Raw genomic sequence first — 20163 nt, 5'->3', positions numbered from 1 at the left:
AGGTTCCTTTCTTTTCCTTATAACCCACACCCAAATGAAGCCTAAACCCTATCAATTCTACTTTCTTAATATTTTCACTACTTTTTCTAATAATTGTTTTATATCAAGCTCTAATTATATCACAGCAGATTAAGTGAATAACTGTTCTTCCTGTTTCTAGTTTGACCCATTTACAGATACTCATCCTCTGTTTCAGCCAGAAAGAATATTTGCTTTTCCCCAAACTCAAAATGTTATCATGACTATCACTGATATATATATATCAGTGTTTCCAGCTTCACTGACATTTCCCCCATCCATTTGCCTGGTTACTTCCTCCCTTGAGGCACTGACTCAGTGGTTAGGACCAGAAATACCTTTCTTATATTTTCAGTGATGCTAATGCCATCAATTAACACAACTCCAGAGGTTATGGTCTCCTCTCCAGTCAACATTTTGAATGTAGTGGTTTTTCCGGCTCCATTTAATCCAAGTAATCCAAAGCACTCAGACTTTTTGACTACAAGGGAGATATTTCTTACAGCCTTTACAACTGGACATTTATAATAAATCTGAGAAAATAAAAAAACCCCACAATGTATTAAAGCAATGATTATGGGTCAACCACAATCATAACCTCAGACCCTTGTGGACTGCTACATGTGGACAGTTTCACAAGAGCTCTTCCCCTTTCAGCTTTCTATTTTACCAGAATATACATAGATCCCATAGAACTCCAAGGAATTAGCAATCCTATCAATGAATTCTTTGTAGGGAAGGTGGGCTAATGGGCTAAAGTTCAGGGCAATATTGGTCATTGAATGACTTTACCTTTGTAAGTTCTTTAAAAAGCAGTGGAGTGTTCTTCAATTTAGGAGGCAATGCCAGGACTTTTTTTCTTTCATTTTCTATATCTGGATCCTCAAGTTCGTTGATTACTTGGATAGACACCATAGCCTATATTTTCAAGACAAGGATCACAGATGTGAATTTACTTTAGATATTTGGTTTAAACTCAGGGGTTTTTGAAAGCTGACCTGGGGGAGTAATCTCAAAGATGTCAGAAAATGCTTGAGTAATTTTTAAGAGCCTTCCTACCAATTTCCTGAAATCTTATGCACAAATTTATTCTTGACTTAGTTTTGGAAACTATAGCCATGAAAAAGTTTTTCTACAGCTATGAGTAAGCAGTATGTTTTGGCCAATAATGTGGACACTTCATGGAAAACAAAAGCCACATCAATACTATGAATTATTGTCTAGTGTGATTTGTTACAATTAACATATGTTCAAGAGACCAAAAGATACAGAGAAGAGAAGAATTAACTCTTTCTTTAGGGAAAGCCTCTTTTTGGGCAAAGTCTGAGGTGATTTTGAAGAATAAACTAGGTTTTATTGAGAGAATGAGGGTAGAGTGGGGATGGAAGAAAGGCTGCCATCAGCAGTGGGAGCTTAGTGAAAGATATGTAGGAATGAAACAACGTAGCATATTTTATGAATAGAAATTGGTATTGTTGGAGCAAAATTCTGTTGATTTGAATTGCCTATTTTTGCATCAAGTACTCATTTAACAGTATTTGTTAAGGAGGAATGAAGCACAAGAATATATTCAGCTCAGTAAACATGCTAATTAAAAGAGCGAGAAGAGAGCTGTTTTAAGTGTTTTTTTTATCTTTTCCAATGTCAAAAATGGTGGTATAGGAGTGGTAAGAGTGAACATCCTTGCCCTGTTTTCATTCTTAGAGGGAAAACAGTCAGTCTTTCACCATTATTTTTGATGTAAGGCTTTATGTAGAAGTAGATGCCGCTTATGGGTCTGAGATAGTTCCTTTCTTTCCCTGGTTTGCAGATTTTTTTTTTCCTAATTATAAATGGATGGTGAATGTTGTCAAATGCTTTTTCTGCAATAATTGGTATGCACTTGTAGTTTTTCTTCTTGAGATTAATATTGTGGGTAACTGATTTATTCTCAAGCATTAAACTAGCTTTACACTCATGGAATAAACCCCACTTGTCATAGTGTATTATTCCTTCCATATATTCCTCGATTCTATTTGTGAACATTTTGTTGAGGATTAGTGTGTATGTGTTCATGAGGGATATTTTCTCAGGTTTTGGTATTAGGGTAATGATGGTTTCATAAAATGAATTGGGAAATGCTCCCACTAATTCTACTTTCTGGAGGAAATTTTGTAAAATTGATGCTATTCTTTAAATTTTTGGTAGAATTCATCAGGGAAATTATCCAGGCTTGAAGTTTTCTTTTTTGGAGGTTTTAAACTATGCACAAAATTTCTTTAATTGAAACGAGACTAGTTTATTTATTCTAGAGTGAGTTTTGGCAGTTTGTATCTTTCTAGGAATTTTTCTATTTTATCTAAGGTGCCAAATTTATGAACATAGAATGGCTTCTAATTTCTGTAGTATGTGTCGTGATATCCCTTCATTTGTCCTCATATTGGTAATGTGTTGTCTCTCTTTATTTCATTGTCACTCTGGCTAGAGGCTTATCAGTTCTACTGTAGTCCTCCCCCTATCTTCAGTTTCAGTTACCCATGGTCAACTGCAATCCAAAAATATTACATGGAAAATTCCAGAAATAAGTAATTCATAAGTTTTAAATTGCATGCCATTGCTTGAGTAGAGTGATGAAATCTTGCACCATCCCACTCTGTTCCACCCAGGCCATGAATCATCCCTATGTCTAGCATAGCCACACTGTATACGCTACCTGTGTGTTAGTCACTTAGTAGCTGTCTTGGTTATCAGATCCAGTGTTGTGGTATCACAGGACTTTGTTCAAGTAACACTTATTTTACTTAATAATGGCCCCAAAGCACAAAAGTAGTGATGCTGGCAATACTGATCTGCCAAAAAGAAGTTGTAAAGTGCTTCTTTTAAGTGAAAAAGTGAAAGTTCTCAACAAAAAGATAATTTGAAAGAGAGTGACCACATTCAAATAACTTTTATTACAGTATATTGTAATAATTTTTCCATTTTATTAGTTATTATTGTTAATCTCTTACTGTGCCTAATTTATAAATTAAACTTTATCATGGGTATGAATGTATAGGAAAAAACATAGTATATATAGGGGTTGGTACTATCTATGGTTTCAGGTATCCACTGGGGGTCTTGGAACGTATCCTGTATAGGTAAGGGGCGACTACTGTGATCATTTTACAAAGAATTAGTTTTGAGTTACATTAACTGATATTTCTCCATTTCTTTTCTGTTTGCAGTTTTCTTTTCTTTTTATTTCTTTTGTTTATTTCTTTTCTTATTTTTACTTACTTCTGCTTGCTCTGAGTGTATTTTGCTTGCTCTGAGTGTATTTTGCTCTTCTTTTCCTAATTTATTGAGGTGGAAGCTTCAATTATTAACCTGAGACCTTTTTTCATTTCTTATATAAGCATTTAATATTAGAAATTTCCATTAAAACACCGCTTTACATGCAACCCACAAATTTTCATGTCTTGTGTTTTCATTCAGTTCAAAATATTTTCTTTTTTTATGAAGTATAGTTGACATGCAAAATCCTATTAGGTTCAGGTATACATCATAGTGATTCTATACTTATATATGTTATGGAATGATTACCACAAGTCTAGTTACCCTCTGTCAGCATACAAAGTTATTACAATCTTATTGACTATATCAACTATATTCCCTATGCTGTACATTACATCCTCATGACTTATTTATAACTGGAGGTTTTATCTCTTAATCCCCTTCACCTATTTTGTCCACTCTCCCCAAGCACCTCCCTGCTCTGGTAACTACCAATTTGTTTCCTGTTATCTATGAGTCTGTTTCTGTTTTGTTTATTCATTTGTTTTGTTTTTTAGATTCCAGTTCAAAGTATTTTCTAATTTCCTTTGCAACTTCATCTTTGGCTGATGGGTTATAGAGAAGTGTGTTGCTTAATTTCCTAATACTTAAAGATTTTCTTGTTATGTTTATATCATTGATTCATAGTTTAATTTCATGATGATCAGAAAACCTGCTCTGGATTATCTCAATTCTCTTAAAATTGTGAATGATGTATCTTGGCCAATGTTCCATGTGCACTTCTCTTTTTGGGTAGAGTGTTCTATAAATGTCAATTAGATTAGTTGGTAGATGGTGTTTTACAGTTCTTTTATTGACTTTCTGTCTCTGGTATTCTATTGATTACTGAGGGAGTAAGCAGTAGATTACCCACAACTGTGAAAGGCACATGCTGTTTTGCAGGGGAAGTCTCTCTATTTTCTTCATATGAGGAGAGAATGTGAATTCTTAACAGAGAGGAGTGTGCCATTTCTGTAGACCCAGAATTTTCAGAGTAATCTGGGGATTTAAGATTTTGGGGTCATTAACTCAGATGTCCCCATCTCATGTATCAGGATCCTCGTCTTTTCTAAGGAGAGCTGTGATCTTGGCATAGATCTGCTTTGGCTGAGAGTTTGACCTTTCCTGGAGCTCATGTAATCGGAAAATTAGACCTCATTCCTAGTACTCAGTTTTATCTGCTCTTCCACTGGAGGAAATTAGAGCCTCATTCTATGCTATCAAAGAAGACCTTTCATTTTCACACTTGGCTGTCAATCTCTTCCTAATAACTCTCAGCTTTTTATAAAGCAAGGAGCTTAGAAATAGCCTCATAATTTCATTGTTCTTATGGTTGCTATTTCCCCCATATTTCTTGAAGACTTGACATATTAGTCAGTGCATTCTCTTCCTTGGTATATCATCTCAAGTCACCACTGATGAAAGTTTTAACAATTAGACCACTACTTTATGCCAGGTGCTATCTGTACTTCCTTTACCACCAGTGATGTGGACCTCATTGCCAGCTGAGCAGTGAATCATCTAGTTCTAAACCTCCATCTTATTGTATATTTCTCAGACCTCTCCTGGTACTAACTGTTGCAGGTGGAGTTCCCTTGGTACCAACACCTGTAGAAGGGAGAGGAGGAAGTCAGGAGTAGGCAGGGGAGAAGTCAAGCTGTGATGCAGGCCAAAGGACATCCTCAGTTGATTCCATGGGAAGCCTTGAAGTTGTCTGAATGACACTGAGATGACCAAACATTTTACTCTAGCATCTGCAAGTGACTGGATGCAGGTCACATAGGAAGGAGTGTTATCTTGGGAAAGGAGGCTCTCTGCAGCTGAAGCAATCCATAAAGATGACAGCTAAAGGCTGTCTGAAGACAGCACTCCCAGAAGCTGAGGGCAGATCCAAACTTCACTGAAGGGGGATCTGGACAGTGCTTTATGATATACATCACAGGGGGGCATTCAATCCTTTTATTTTCTGGGACATATACAGCATCCACCAGTGTAAATGTTTGCTCTCAGCATAAAGTACCAAGAAGTCCTTTTGAAACAAAGTGAAAGATCTGTACATGGATTTTAATGGTAGATTAGATTGCGGATGGAACATGAAAAAAGGAGTTAAGGACAAGTCCCAGATTTCTCTGTTGAACAAATGTATAAATGATGGTGTTACTTATTAAGCTAGTGAATATTGGAAGGTTTTGGGCAGTGGAAGAGGAAAATGAAGATGTTAATAAGCTACAAGAATTCTCCTACTAAAACACAACATTTACTGACTGTTTATTATGTGCTAGGCACTGTGCACATCACAGATGTTTGTGATTATCATACAGACTAACAACTGTATGAAACAAAGTCTATTGTTATCTCATTTGTGTAATGGAAATATTTGAAGAAATAATGACTAAAAATTTCTTAAATTTGATGAAAAATATTAATCTATACATCCAAGAATTTAAATGAACTCCAAGTAGTTTACAAACAAAGAGATCCACACCTAGCCACATTATAGTCAAACAATTGAAAGTTAAAGACAAAAAGAAAATCTTGAAAGTGGCTAGAGAAAAATTACTCATTAGACACAAGGGTACCACAAAAGATTAATAGCTGACTTCTCATGAAGTCAGTACTCCATTTCATAGAAACAATGGGGTCTAAAAGTCAGTGGTGTGATATAGTCAAAGTGTTGACAGAAAACTCTATCAATGAAGAATTCTACATGTAATCTCTGTCACTTTTCATGGTTTAAGAACCATCGTCTACTTCTCATTGATATCTGTGTCTTTTTCTCATTTTGAAATGTTAAGAAAACTGAGATCAGACTTTTGGCTTAAAGAGCACAGGAAAAACTGTTTACTTTGGTTTAAGGATACTGAGGCTAAACAGACTAGTTCGTTAGATTACTATATAAAGTTTGAGGCCTTGGCCTAATCCAAGTATTATTCCTTTGCTTGGCCTTGTTCTCTCAGCATACAGGAGCAGTGACAAATAGGGGAAGAACCTTCAAGCCAAATATTCTCATAATATTGTCATGAAATCTCCTTTCATACTCATTATGCTTCTTTTTTCATACCTGAAGAAGTGTGACATGGGTTAGGGACTACTGTCTCAGCCTAAGAAAGGGCAGAAAAAAGTCTCGAGATAAAATTCACATGTGTAATCCAAAGTACTAGGAAAAAATTCTTTCTTTTTTTATGCTGCTCAAAAACTTAAACTTCTTTTTGTCGGCATGTCTTGGACTAGACATCTTCTGACTAGAGTAGTAAAATCTGTATGGGCTTTGGTATAAAAGTAGGTAGAAAACAACTTTTGGATTGTTATATAGTTCTAGGCATTAATTAGCAACATATAACAAGCCACTAAAACTCTGGGTGAATGCTATTCATACTGGTCAGAATTCCAGGAGGTAGCAGAGGCTATTATGATCTCAAGATATCCTCCCTTCTGAAATTAATATATGCAGATATTAGATATATATTAGATATGCAGGATCAGAGAAATTTATGGTCAAGATCTAGAGCCACCCGAGAATAGTAGCCAGAGACAGAATTGGGATGAATGAAGAGAAGTTATAAAGAGACAGATGCAGCAGTTTTCTGCCTTAGGAGATGTTCAAGTGTAGAACAGTAAGAATTCAATTACTAATTAATGGATCATTAAGATAATTTAAAAAATTTTAGGCAGAACTCGAGATTATATGAAGTTACGAGAGCTTATAAAGCAATAATTAATACTCTGACTGGTAGAGGCCATGCTGTCTTACAATCCTACATAGTTTTAAAGAAGCCAATTAATTAATTAAAGCCAAATACATCTCAAAGACAGTATATGTGCAAGACAGTGCTTTCTATCATAGTCAATCCATTGTAAATGGAGTATTTCTTTGTTGGCAAAGGATTCAAAGTTTAGAACCTGAAACCCAAACTAAGATGAAAGACTTGTGATTCAAATTAGTCCCAGTTAGAATTTGGTATCATTGAATAATATTTTCTTTATCAAGTAATAGAGGTAGGAATATGTAAATTCTTAATTCTGATCTAACATTGAGCTTTGTTTGAATTTTATCTAAAGTCCATGTTAGTTACTCACCTTCCTGCCTTTCATCAATATGTTGTAGACATTAAATATAATTTTTTGAAAGAAGAAGTTTTTCAGTCTCCAGAATGTAGTCTCCATACACAAAAGCAAGAGGAGATAAAATAAGCCCATGGCAGCCGATGAAATCAAAAACTTCGCAATCCCATTTTCTCCAAAACTATAAATATTGTTCTCAGTAACTGAGGATGATAAAAGAGATAGCTTTACCTTAAAAACTGATACAAAGTCTAAGATGACACCAAATATTAATATAGGATTGAAATGAATTTTAAGTTGGGCTTACAGAAGTATAAAATATGGAAAATAAGTAATTGTCTTAATATTTTGTCTCTCTTATTTGATCTTCCCTGATATTTATGGTTACTATGAAAGTTCTCCTGCAAATGATTTTTCCTCTAGTTTTCACTAGTTTTAATTGGAGACAACCTTACTGTTTACTAAATTCATTTCAAAGGCTGAGCCTTTGTAAACAGAATGCTTAGTAATTAAATAAAGTGAACACAATAAAGATATCTATGCATATCTAACCATTATTGTAGGCCATGCAGAATATTCTTAAAGACCTTCAGAGTGAGAAAAATTTGTATTCTATAAATAGGAAAAAGTTTTAAATAGGAAAAGAGCGTTAATGGCAATATCTCACAAGGAAGAAAATAACAAATAATTTAAATGAGCAATCGTTTATAGTTTTTGACTTTACTATAGAGAAAATTACCTAGTACAAGCAGCTAAATTCTGGATATGCAAATAGGAGGCATCTTTGAGATGTGAAGATAATAAAAGCACTCTTTTTTTAAACAAGAATTGTATTTTCAGACTGATCTGTGCCAGTATGTAGAAATGCAATTTATTTGTTTGCTTTGTTCTAATAAAATATACATAAAACTTACCTTTCTAAAGTGTACAATTCACTGGAACTGAGTACATTCATAATGTTTTGCAATCATCACCACTACCCAGATGCATAATACTTTCATCACCTCAAAAGAAAATCCTGTATCTATTAAGCTGTCACAACTACCCTCCTTCTACTAGCCACTGGCAACCATTAACCTATTTTCTGTCTCTATGGATTTGCCTATATTGGACATTTTATATAAATGGAATCAAACAATAAGTGGCCTTTTGTGTCTGGCTTCTTTCACTTAGCATAATGTTTTCAAGGCTCATCCATGTTGTAGCGTGTGTCAGTAATTCATTTATCTTTATTGCTGAATAATGTTCCATTGTATAGATATACTACATATTGTTATCCATTTCTCAGTAGATGGATATCTGGATTGCTCCTTCTTTTTATGGAAAAAAATCTATTATGAATAATGCTGCTATGAACATTTGTGTACAAGTTCTTGTTTAAATACTTGTTTTCAATTCTTTTAGGTATGTATTCAGGAATGAGATTGCTAGGTCATATGTTAATTCTATTTAACTTTTTGAGGAGCCACCAAACTGTCATCAACAGTAGCTGCAACATTTTACATTCCTACCAGCAATATATAAGGGTAACACTTTCTCCATATCCTCACCAAATCTTAGATACTTAGATATGTTTCATTTCTCTTTTAAAATTATTTTTATCTTATTTTATTTTATTGAGGTAACATTGGTTTATAACATTATATAAATTTCAGTCATACATCATTATATTTCAATTTCTGTGTAGATTACATCACGTTCACCATCCAAAGGCTAATTAGAATTCATTACCATACTCATGTGCCTAATAACCCCTTTCACCCTCCTCCCTTCCCCTTTCCCCTCTGGTAACCAACAATCCAATCTCTATCTCTATGTGTTTGTTGTTGTTTATATCTTCTATTTATGAGTGAGATCATACAGTATTTGACTTTCTCCCTATGATTTATTTCATTTAGCATAATAACCTCAAGGTCCATCCATGTTGTTGAAAATAGCAAGATTTCATCCTTTCTTATGGTTGAGTAGTATTCAATTGTGTATATGTATATAGTACATCTTCTTTATCCATTCATCCCTTGATGGGCACCTAGGTTGCTTCCAAGTCTTGGCTATTGTGAATAATGCTGCAATGAACATAGGTGTGCAATATCTTTATTCACTTGTGTTTTCATGTTCTTTGGATAAATACGCAGCAGTGGAATAGCTGGATTATATGGTAGTTCTATACTTAATTTTTTGAGGAATCTCAATACTGTTTTCCACAGTGGTTGCACCATTTTGCACTCCCACAAGGAGTGTATGAGAGTTCCATTTTCTCCACATCCTCTCCAACACTTGTTATTCAAAAGAACAGAATTTAAAATCCAGAAATAAACTCTTATACTTGTGGTCAATTCATTTTTAATAAAGGTACCAAGACAATATGATGGGGAAATGATATTCTTTTCAACAAACTGCTAGGACAAATTATGCTGTGACCTAAATATGGGTCTAATCATTTAGAAGAAGACATTGGAGAAAATCTTCATGACCTTACGTTAGGCAGAGTTTTTATATATGATACAAAAAACACCATCTATACAAGAAAATATTGATAAACTGGACTTCATCAACATTCAGAACTTTTATGCTTCAAAAGACACAAATAACAACTTTTGTCCAAACAAATGTCCATCAACTGATGAATAAATGTGGTATATCCATACAATGGAATACTATACAGCTAACAAAAAGTAACTAAATACTGAGATATGCTGAAACTTGGATGAATCTCAAAAACATTATGGTAAATCAAATGTTTATGTTCAGCATTGTAATGTTGAAATGATACAAATCATGTTCAGGAATGTTTAACATTATAAGGTTGAAATGATAAAAAATGATGCTATTTACATGAAATATCCAGAAATATCAAAGCTATAGACACAGCAGGTATATTAGTGGATGGCTGGGCTAGATGTGTTAATGGGGATTAACTGTAAACAGGCATGAGGGATCTTTTTCAGATAATGGAAATATTCTAAAACTGTCTTGTGGCAATGACTGCATGACTTTATAAATTTACTAAAAATAATAAATAAAACAAATTAATTAAAACTGGTGACTATGGTAGGTAAACAATAACTTAGAGCTATTTTCAAAAAACAGAGGAATTTATTGTCCAAATATGATGCAAACTAAAATGTGACATAATTTTTGTTATTTGGGGATTATAAGAAAATATAATCCATTTGGCCTGAATAATTACATTTTACCCTGTATTGATTTAGTGAAATATTATTACATTTCTCTTTCTGTGGCTGCATGTAAACTATTTGGTTCCAGAATGAATTACAAATATACATACACACACAGTAAATATGCTTATTTCTCAATTTCTAGAATCAACCTAAAATAGGAAATCAGCCTAAAATAAAGAAAATTTAATACAGCAGCTTTATTTTTCCCTGATTTTGATCTGGCTGTGAATTTACCTTTCTTTCATCTGTGTGACACTTAAAGCTGAGTGTCCCAGAAAACCTATTTAATCTTCAGTTTAAGTTAGGTGTTTAGTTTCTTCATTTACAAAACTGGAATAATAGCTAACTTGTAGGGTGCTGTGAAGATTCAAAATAATGTTAAGGAAAGCTACTTTCACATAGTAGATGTGACTGTTAGTAACTCATCCTAAATCTGGTGGTGACTTCACAAAATTTATCTTGGATTTTATTTTGAGGCTTCATTTTTTCCCCCAGTCTGTGAAAACAACTTTGGTACAGTAAAACACTCAAAACAGCAAGCCTAACTATCTCAATTGGAGGAGGGACAACTTTGTCTTATCTTCCACAATCTAAGCTTAAATGTGGAAGTCTGGAAAGGAATAGGTTATTTTTCAGGGATCTGGGGAGCCCCAGATACTCACATGTTTTACTGCAGTGCAGAGATGTAGTTGGAAATTTCCTGGCACATATTTTTTTTACCTCATAGTCATCAAAGAATCTGCTGATACTCATTGCAAAGTTGTAACTAGGAAGCACCATTAATACATTCTCTATGGAGGCTCCAATGGAGTCAGGCTCTGTGAGGAGAAAGATGACAGATTATCTTTAATTATAAGAAACTAATGAACCTCCCATAACAATAAACTTCCCCAAGATGATTAAACCACTCTCAGAGAATTACTAATCTAGCAGATGATCCTTGAGAAAACACTAGTTATTAAGCCACTAAGTTTGTTCACCTTGATATCTTATAGCCTGGATTTGTCAATTATAGAGTTCAAGAGAAGATTTTTGTTAACGGTGTTTCCCAAGGCTCTGTCCCTCTTTATGTGTGGGTCTGCTATTAAGATCTCTACCTCAGCTTGGCTCTAGGTCATTCTACTCTCCTCTGTTTCCCATGCATCCTATCAAATGGAAAATCATGGGATTCTGGATTTCACTTTGCTGTTGGCCTCTGCATTCTGAAATTTCTTGCTAGATCAATCATGTATTTAAAAAGTTTAAACAATTTTTTATCCAACATATATTGTTGTTTTAAGTGGAAGGGCAATTCACGATATTCAGTCCTCCATTCTTCTGGACATGGAAGTCTCCACTGAATTTCTCATTACCAAATCTAATAGCCCTCTGTGTCATATTTCTTCTATTTTCCCCTTCTAATCAATACGCCACCCTTCTCCATTAGACTTTGTGCCCTGGGAGGATTTTCTATATGGACTAAATCAAGGGACTTCTTTGCTTTCTGGCTCCTGGTTGGTCTACACCCATGGGAAGCCACGGCTGGAGAGAGGGAGGTTTCACTAGCATGTTCACTTTGTGAAAATTTATCAATCTGTACATTTATAGTCTCTGCACTTTTGTTTATGTAAGTTATACTTAAATAAAAAGTAAAAATAAGAAATACATTCTTGAAGAACTCCGTGTTGACTGTTGTAGGGTGAAGATGATGGTAGGGTGTGTTGCAATGGAATTTGGTTCCCTGACACCAACGGGAATAATGGGATTCTGGAAAGTAGAGGCCAGGAGGAAGAACTGAACTATTAAGAGACAAGGTAGGAATCATTCCCACCATAAGCAACAGGGACAGAATGGTAATCAGATTTTTTTTTCAACCATCAGAGTAGAATTAGTTTTCTAAACTTAGTGTTTTTTGCAGGCAAATTATATTATAATACAATAAGAAAATTAACAGGTTTAGAAGTCCATGAAACTACACTCCAGGAGAATAGTCTTAACTGTTAGAAACTGGAATTCGGAAAACCCATAGTATCTGGGTTTTAGTAAAAGCAAAATCAAGGTTGCTACTTTAGTCTGCCCCAGGTAGTAGGGAAAGCTCATTCCTCTGGATTCAGATAATACACCATGGCCAGAAAATAAAGTCTCAGAGATGAAATTAATAATAAAAATTAACATTACCTGCTGCCGAGACCAGCTAGGCAGCCAGCTGAAGGGGTGGATGGAATTAATAGACAGAACACAGTCTATATAATAGACACAACACACTCTATATTATTTAATGGGACAGGGGACCATCAGCCTCAAGGACTGAGGTGACATCCCTCTGATTGCCATGTGTTTATTTGCAGGCAAAGAAGTACAAGCATAGCAGGAACTCATGCCAGCAGGGATATGCAAGTCAAAGCTCAGCAGTTCTAGTCTTCCCCTCTTCAATGTACACCAGCCCTACACAAGGCCATTCTCTTAGGGAGTATCCTGGGAACAAACAATCAGCAAGTTATGCAGACAGCATTCCGTTCCTGCAAGGGCCCAGCGTTCCTAAGCCCCTTGCTTTCATGTTTGATAAGATACTCCCTTCCAGCCTTTGATTCCAAAGCACAAACAATCTAGCATAGTAATTCATGAGGATCAGCAGATTGCATATTTCTCAGTCACTCATTTTGTAATTTGTTCTTGCTAAACTTAAAGCCTTGCAATAATGTTGCTATGCTCTCCTGCAACAATTACCAATCCACCTTTACCTTCTGTTAGAATCTGAGGACTTTATAGACTGGCTGCCTATAGGGAAGGGGATTCACTGAGAGAGCAGGGATGGACAGCTCGCTATGAGAAATGAGCTTCAGTTCTACCTGAGGTCAGGGGAAATAAGTGGATATTGTTGCAAGTGTCCAAAGGTCTAAGTTACTAGTAGAGGAGAATTTTAGAAAGGAAATACATATGAGAAAGAATCGGTAACATGATCAATTAATAGGGCAGACCACTGGTAGAATCTATAGATAACATAAAAATGATTGACAACAATTATCACTAATTCATGGAATAAGCACAAATGCATAATTGGCCACTTGGCTTTTAGGCTACTATGCAGTGGCTTAAATCTTCCTCACATAGTATACTACTAGTCTTTGGAGAGGTGTGAATAGAATAAAAAATTTATGCCTGGTTCACATACTATGTTTCATTTTGTGTGAGGCCAAGGTTTAAAGTCAGGGAATGAGTTTGGAAGCCTCTTTTGTTGGGGTTCTACTACTTCAGGTAGAGTGGATTAACACAGTTCAAAATTCATGTTTATAGAGAAATTCAACAAAGGAATTTTCTATAAACAAAAAAACAAATCCTATTTGTGATAATCTCTAGCAGAATCAGGCTCTTTTTAAATTTCATAACCAGAGAAGGAAGATGGGGGAAACTACTCCTGGAATCCTGCTGAAACCAGGCCTGAAAGGTGGGAAACGGGTTTAATGATGAGTACATTTGTTACATATTTTACTATGTTCTTCTGAAAAAATCTCATTAGGAGGTTCAAGATTATGTGTTTCATTAAATTAGGGCGAAGTCATAGCAGAGGACCTTCCACTCTCCAGTCTCCCCATCGTGCTCCAAAGTGCTGTTAAGATGTTAAAACTGAAGGACCAAGTCTCAAGGGAGGGGGACGATCTTTCAAAGGAGATGAATGTTTTGCACACTTGTATTGCAATCTCTTACTCTTATAATTTTTTCTCTCAGGCTAGAGTGATACCGAGTCCCACTTCTTCAGAGGGCTTAGCTTCTCTCTCTCTTTTTCTTCCTTTCTCTTCCCCATTTCCTCTTTCCCTAAACCTCTATCTCAAATCCACTCAATAAATATTTGATGATTTTCAAAAAGCATAGCTTTTCAGATTCTTGGAAAGTAAGTGCTTCATAGTTAATATTTTTATCCTCAAGCTCTTTCATCCTCATTTATTCACTGTATTTCCTGGAGAAAGGGAAAATTATGTGAAGTCCTTACCAGAGAGGTGCCATAGGATGTACGTGATCATACTGAAAACAGTTGAAAAGTAGTTAAAAAGGGTGAGCTTGACGTATGCAGTAGTACTACTAGAAAACAGGAAGCTTCCAAGATACATGAGAGGAACAACAGACCAACCATACAGCATAAAGATCATCATTGTGTCCAGAAAATGGTAATCTGCAACAAATGCATCGATTCCGCAGTACTTGAACACTCCCTGAGACATAGAGTGCAGAAGTAAGAGCAAGTTGAAGGACACTGTGCAACAAGAAGGCAAGCCAAAACATTTAGAAAACAGCAAGCACTACCTTCATTAGAGCATAGAACTATTCATTACTGAAGTCATTTTACCCATTAAAAAACCCTTTAGCTTATGAACCTGAAATAAACTACCTCTTTCTCAATAGAAGACTTTTGTGACAGAATGACTACACTTACCTTTTCTGTTTTTTCTATGTGGAACAGTACTACCTTTTATTCTCCCCCCCATGATTAAAGTCAAAATAATTATGTTTACATTAAGCCCAACTCTGAATTTTCCTAGGAAAAATTGATGCAAGAAGTAGACTATTTCTCTAAAGGTTTTCCCTGCGGCTGCCATAGTATTACACAACCTCCCTTGCATCACTCCCCACATTTAGACTGTCTCCTGGCCCTACTCTGGACCCCCAATCCCCTTATATCTATCTCAGCAACTCAGGAACCTCCTTATTCAATTACTTCTTGTTCCATTTGAGAATCAGATAGGCAAGCATAAATTTAGAGTGAACTAGATTAGGAAGAAGGAAAACTCTAGAGCTATTAAAGAAGAGAGTTTTCCAGAAATATATATGATAATAGTTGGTAATTACAGTTTCTCCAAAGATAGCAAGGTTGCCCTTTTTGAGTAATTACAAAATTATTTAGCAGGGCCACTAATAAATGGAAAGAAGGGTTAAACTAAGAACAGCCTCTATTACAACCTGATGATGCTCTTAGAAGCACTTTATATTTAAGCAGTAGTGTTTACGGAGAGTATATGAAGAGAATCAGTTATCTTAGGTGAAAGAACCTGAACAGCTATAACTATAATTGGTTCCCCAATCCAACTAAGGATGAAATAAAAAGAATAAATACAGTCAGAAAGAAATTGCAGGTAACCTAGGAACAGCTTTGTTCTAAGGCTGACAATACTCAGGGATGTCTCAAATTAAAATCTGTTTCAAAGAAAATTTAAATTTCTACTTGGATACGTGAAGACACATACCTTTTTTTAAGATAGGGTATGACTTGATGTGGTAAAAATGTAAATTCTTCCAAAATTACTCTAAATAAAAATAGCAATAGGACTTTTTTTGAAATTAGGTAAGCTGATTCTAAAGATTACATGTAAACAAAGAAAATATGTCAAGATAGCAAGGAAATCCAGCAGAAGATTAATGGGGGGAGGTAAGGAAGGTCAATCCATAAAAAATAAATGAATTATAAAACTACCATAATTAAAACAGATTGGTAGTGGAACATTGCAGATACATCAATGGAACAGAATAAAGAATACAAAATATACCTAAATGCTTATTGTTATTTAATGTACACCATAAGCAGTGTTTCAAATCAGTTTGAAAAGATTGGCTATCAAAAAAAAGATGGTAGAACAATGGGTTAGCTATTTAGGAAAAGAAATCTGAATCCTTACTTGGTGCCTTGCCTAAAAATAAGTTCATGAATGAGGGGGAAATAGCAAAAGATGACACTGGTAAAGTAAGCTGTGCCCAATGCATTGTGGCCTGAAGTGGCGGAAGCTCCCTTAAGAATTTCTAGAACTGAGCTACACAATGATGAGAATAGTATATCTCAAGGCTTATGAGAGGCACATCTCCAAAGTGACACCAACTTAGCTATTTAACCCCTTGATGAGGCCAGTAATTTTAATATTCACTAGAATTTAAGCTCATCAAGAGATGAGCCCTTGTCTGTCTTCCCCAAGCTGTATCCATAATGCCTAAAACACAGACCAGCTTATAGTAGGAACTGAATGTTTGTGGAATAAATAAATAAATTCTATGTTATTCAGGAAGGTGGGACTTTCAACTGTGTTTTATAGGACATTTAGAGGTCATGAGACAGGCACACAGATTGCATGAGGGGGAAGCCTCACCACTCAGCATCTCTAGTAACATAACTCATAAGAAAAATTACTTATTCTACTTTCCCAAGTCTTCATGCATGGTCTCAGTTTTAGAAGGCAGAGGACTCTACCAAACCCCACTAAGAATCTCTTGGGGTAACAGGTAAAACAGTGGTGGGGCAGGTAGTTCATCAGGGGTTGAAGCTAGCAACATAGTTAGCTTAACCCTCGTGTGGCATATGATCAATAAAGCCACCTGCTTTCTCAATTTGACAGGCAGAGAAAGGGTGAAACAGGAATCCTGGCTACTAGGCAAAGTGATAGAATCTTGCTTCCTCTTGCTGGGTCCAAGAACAAGTCAAGTTGGTGGCATTTCACAGAACCAGAGCAGGGTGAGGGAGTGTTTCACTTAAAACAACAAGAGGACAGCCAACTCAGATAAGCAAGCAAACCTATGAACCCTGATGGAGAACTCTGGGCTGAGAATCATGAAGGGGAATTTTGGGTGGGTGGGTCGGGGGGGAGAGAGTGTTACCAGATATCAAAGGATAGAAAAGCAGATATCAAAGTAGAGTAAGATGCTAAGAAAGAGGGAACTGCAAATATGAGAGCAGAAATAAGATTAAAGTACATTATCCAGCATGACTTTGAATGGATAAATGACAAAGAGCCTTGGAGTAACCCCAATCAGGGTTCTGAAATGGTACAAGCTGGGAGGAGTTGGGTAAGTAACTTACTTTTGTGAGCCTCAGTTTCCTTGCCTGTAAATATGATGAATTAAAGTCGCTTCAGATAATTGTATTTGACATAACATAAAAAAAAATGACAAATAACTTTTCCTCATGAGCCATATATGGCAATATTGGTCTAGGTATTAATAATGGATGGTCTTATTTACAGATCTATTAACCAGGAAATGATAGCTGAGTGTGCTAGCCAAGTTTAAAGAGTCAAAGAAAAAATGGATGATGGAGATGAAAAGATTCAGAGGTTTTCTCATTGATTCCAATACTGCATTACACAGAGGAGAGACAGTAAAGCCAGAGACCATGCTTGGATCAGCTCTCCCAGTTGCTGTGGTGAAAGATGAGAGTAGTGGCCCCCACAAAGGATGGTGGTCTTCTCTTGTTATGCTGGTTGGTTGGTGAGCTGTGAACAGAAGAGACTGGGATGGAGACACTAGCCAGTCTTGCAAGATGAAGGAAGTACTGCTCTGTTCTGTCAACCTTGGGATTTTTCTGTACGTACTATTTGCTCACAACACTACCACTACCATCCTTGCCCTGACTGTTCCAGCCTCTGGTCCCTGCTGAGCAGCTGTTGTAGTTTGTGGGATCCTGACTCTCCTTCAGAACGAATCCTAGGGCCCCTGTGCAATAATCATGAGTTTTCTTATGGTTATCGGAGCCAAACTGACCAAAAGTTTCTCGTTTTTCCTGTAACAACTAATTTTACTGTTCCATGGTATAGTTTGAGTTGGAAATTGCTAGTTCATCCTTTATGGTAGCAACTAGCACGCTATTTTATAATGATCTACTTTAATTTCTGTGTCTACTGCTAAACAGTCAACTATTTGAGTGCTGAGACACTGTTCTATTCATATTTAAGTCCACAGTACCTCCTGTACAGAAAGTAACTTTACCTCCTTTACCAATATGTTTACCTCTTGTAACTATATAGCTTCACATCTCCCTCACCCTCAAATATGCACACAAAATAAAAGAGGTTGCCAAGTTCACTAATGAGCAAAATCATTACATTAAAAAATTCTGTACATACTTACATGCTTGCTGTTCATACTACATCCTCAGTGTCTAAAATTAGGTGTCGGAGGCAAAACTAGTTTTGCTTTTTTGACCAAGACATCTTAAACTTGGGGTATGAAAGTGGGAGGGGGTTGAACAGTAACAGGAAGCATTACTTAGGTCATGATTCTAAACTATGTGCTATAGTCCAGTTTCACCAGAGGGCTCAGCATTGGGAATTAGTGGGCAGTGGCTTATCTATATAAGGAGTGGGGGATAAGTGACAAGTAATAGATCTTACTACTTTAGAGTAGTTTTTAGGCCAGGGCATAATGCTGAACAATTACATGGGAAGCCAAATTCAAGAAACTGAAGAAAAATATTTTCTCCAATTGAAATAATATGAGGGTGAATATTTCCATAATGAGGTTACTACAATAGATTATCTGGCATAATGAACCAAAGTCGTTTCAAATTTTTTACAAGTTTTATTTTAGGTTATGATTAGTTGAATAGGACTTTCCTGTGGGTGACAGAAAAATGAGCCTTCATGACAGTTCAGCTAACACTCACCAGTAGTAAGCAGCATGAAATGGAGAAGCAGATGAGATCCCATAGCAAAGCAGAGAGCCAGTAAGTAAGTATATAGACCCCACTCACAAACTGGATGTGCTTTGCATTAGTGGTTCTCTCAGTCACTGTCTGAAGGCAAAAGCTACTGACCACAACCGCCATGCCAAAAGCCAAACATAATACTATTTGTGATCCACTCGTAGGTCTACAGAGGACAAAATAAAAATTGAAATACATGATGAAATAAAAGTATACAATTACAATTTCAGTAGCTCTTTTGAAACGTGTATGGCCAGATAGCAAGCGGGTATATTAAGGCTCAATTCCAGTAAAAGGAAAATCATACATACACTACATTAGAACCATAAATATGGGGAGGTTGAGGCTTGTTGTAGACTTCAATGGAGGCATTGGGGCCAGAAAGTGACATAAAAAGAATGTTGTCTAACACCGCCAGGGATGTTGCAGCTGAATGGTATGCCTCATTATTGAACAAGATAGTAAATATTGTTTCGTTTTTCTCAACCTCAATGGAAAGTGCAATAATGGAGAAGTCATGACACTCTTTATTTTCCAATATGTAATTCACTATGTTACCTAGAATAAAGAAAGAAATTGGTTAGTGAGTCAACATGTAATAAATCACCTACTAATATTGGAGAGGAAAGGCCAAAATTTTTTTTCCTATGATCTCTCTCCTTTCTAACTTCCCACAATGTCTTTGTCAAATCTTTACCTTTCTCTTCAAGAATTCCAACCCACCACTAATCCTTACAATAATCTCACCATATGTGGTTATTCTAGATCATTTACATTTCCATACACATTTTAGGATTGGCTTGTCCATTTCTGCAAAAAAGTCTGCTGGAATTTTGATAGGGATTGCAGTAAATCTATAGATCAATTTCGGGAGAATTGCTATTCTAAAAATATTCAGTCTTCCAATCTGTGACATGGAATATCTCTCCATGTCTCTAAATCTTTAATTTCCTTCAGCAATATTTGATAAATTTGTGTGCAAGTCTTGCATTTCTTAAATTTATTCCTAAGAATTTTACTGTTTTTGATGCTATCATGAGTTTTGATAGTTTGTGTTTTCCCCCGTGACAATGTGTCCATTTCATGTAAGTTGGATTTTAAAAATTCCATTCTGAAAATCTCTGCCTTTTGATTGCACTGTTTATTCTATTTACACTTAATGTAATTACTTATAAA

General features: G+C 35.8%; 1 protein-coding gene across 23 annotated transcripts in view; it reads right to left on the bottom strand.

Annotated features, from left to right (window-relative positions):
- Positions 1 to 20163, bottom strand: part of LOC103567621 (phospholipid-transporting ATPase ABCA3-like) — a 223642-nt gene that overhangs the window by 53092 nt on the left and 150387 nt on the right. For 17 of the 23 annotated variants that reach the window (XM_070568409.1, XM_070568408.1, XM_070568411.1 and 14 more), the window contains 7 exons: positions 19299 to 19545; positions 18949 to 19153; positions 14521 to 14740; positions 11216 to 11371; positions 7387 to 7574; positions 811 to 936; positions 357 to 551 (listed from right to left, as the gene is read on the bottom strand). In XM_070568409.1, coding sequence (XP_070424510.1) covers positions 357 to 551; positions 811 to 936; positions 7387 to 7574; positions 11216 to 11371; positions 14521 to 14740; positions 18949 to 19153; positions 19299 to 19545 — 1337 coding nt within the window. The remainder of the gene's footprint in view (positions 1 to 356; positions 552 to 810; positions 937 to 7386; positions 7575 to 11215; positions 11372 to 14520; positions 14741 to 18948; positions 19154 to 19298; positions 19546 to 20163) is intronic. The other 6 variants (XM_070568430.1, XM_070568417.1, XM_070568418.1 and 3 more) reach the window with 2 other exon arrangements.

This window comes from Equus przewalskii, chromosome 12 (genome assembly GCF_037783145.1).
Source record: "Equus przewalskii isolate Varuska chromosome 12, EquPr2, whole genome shotgun sequence".
In the NCBI taxonomy this organism is placed as follows: Eukaryota; Metazoa; Chordata; class Mammalia; order Perissodactyla; family Equidae; genus Equus; species Equus przewalskii.
This window is presented reverse-complemented; position numbering and strand designations above follow the sequence as displayed.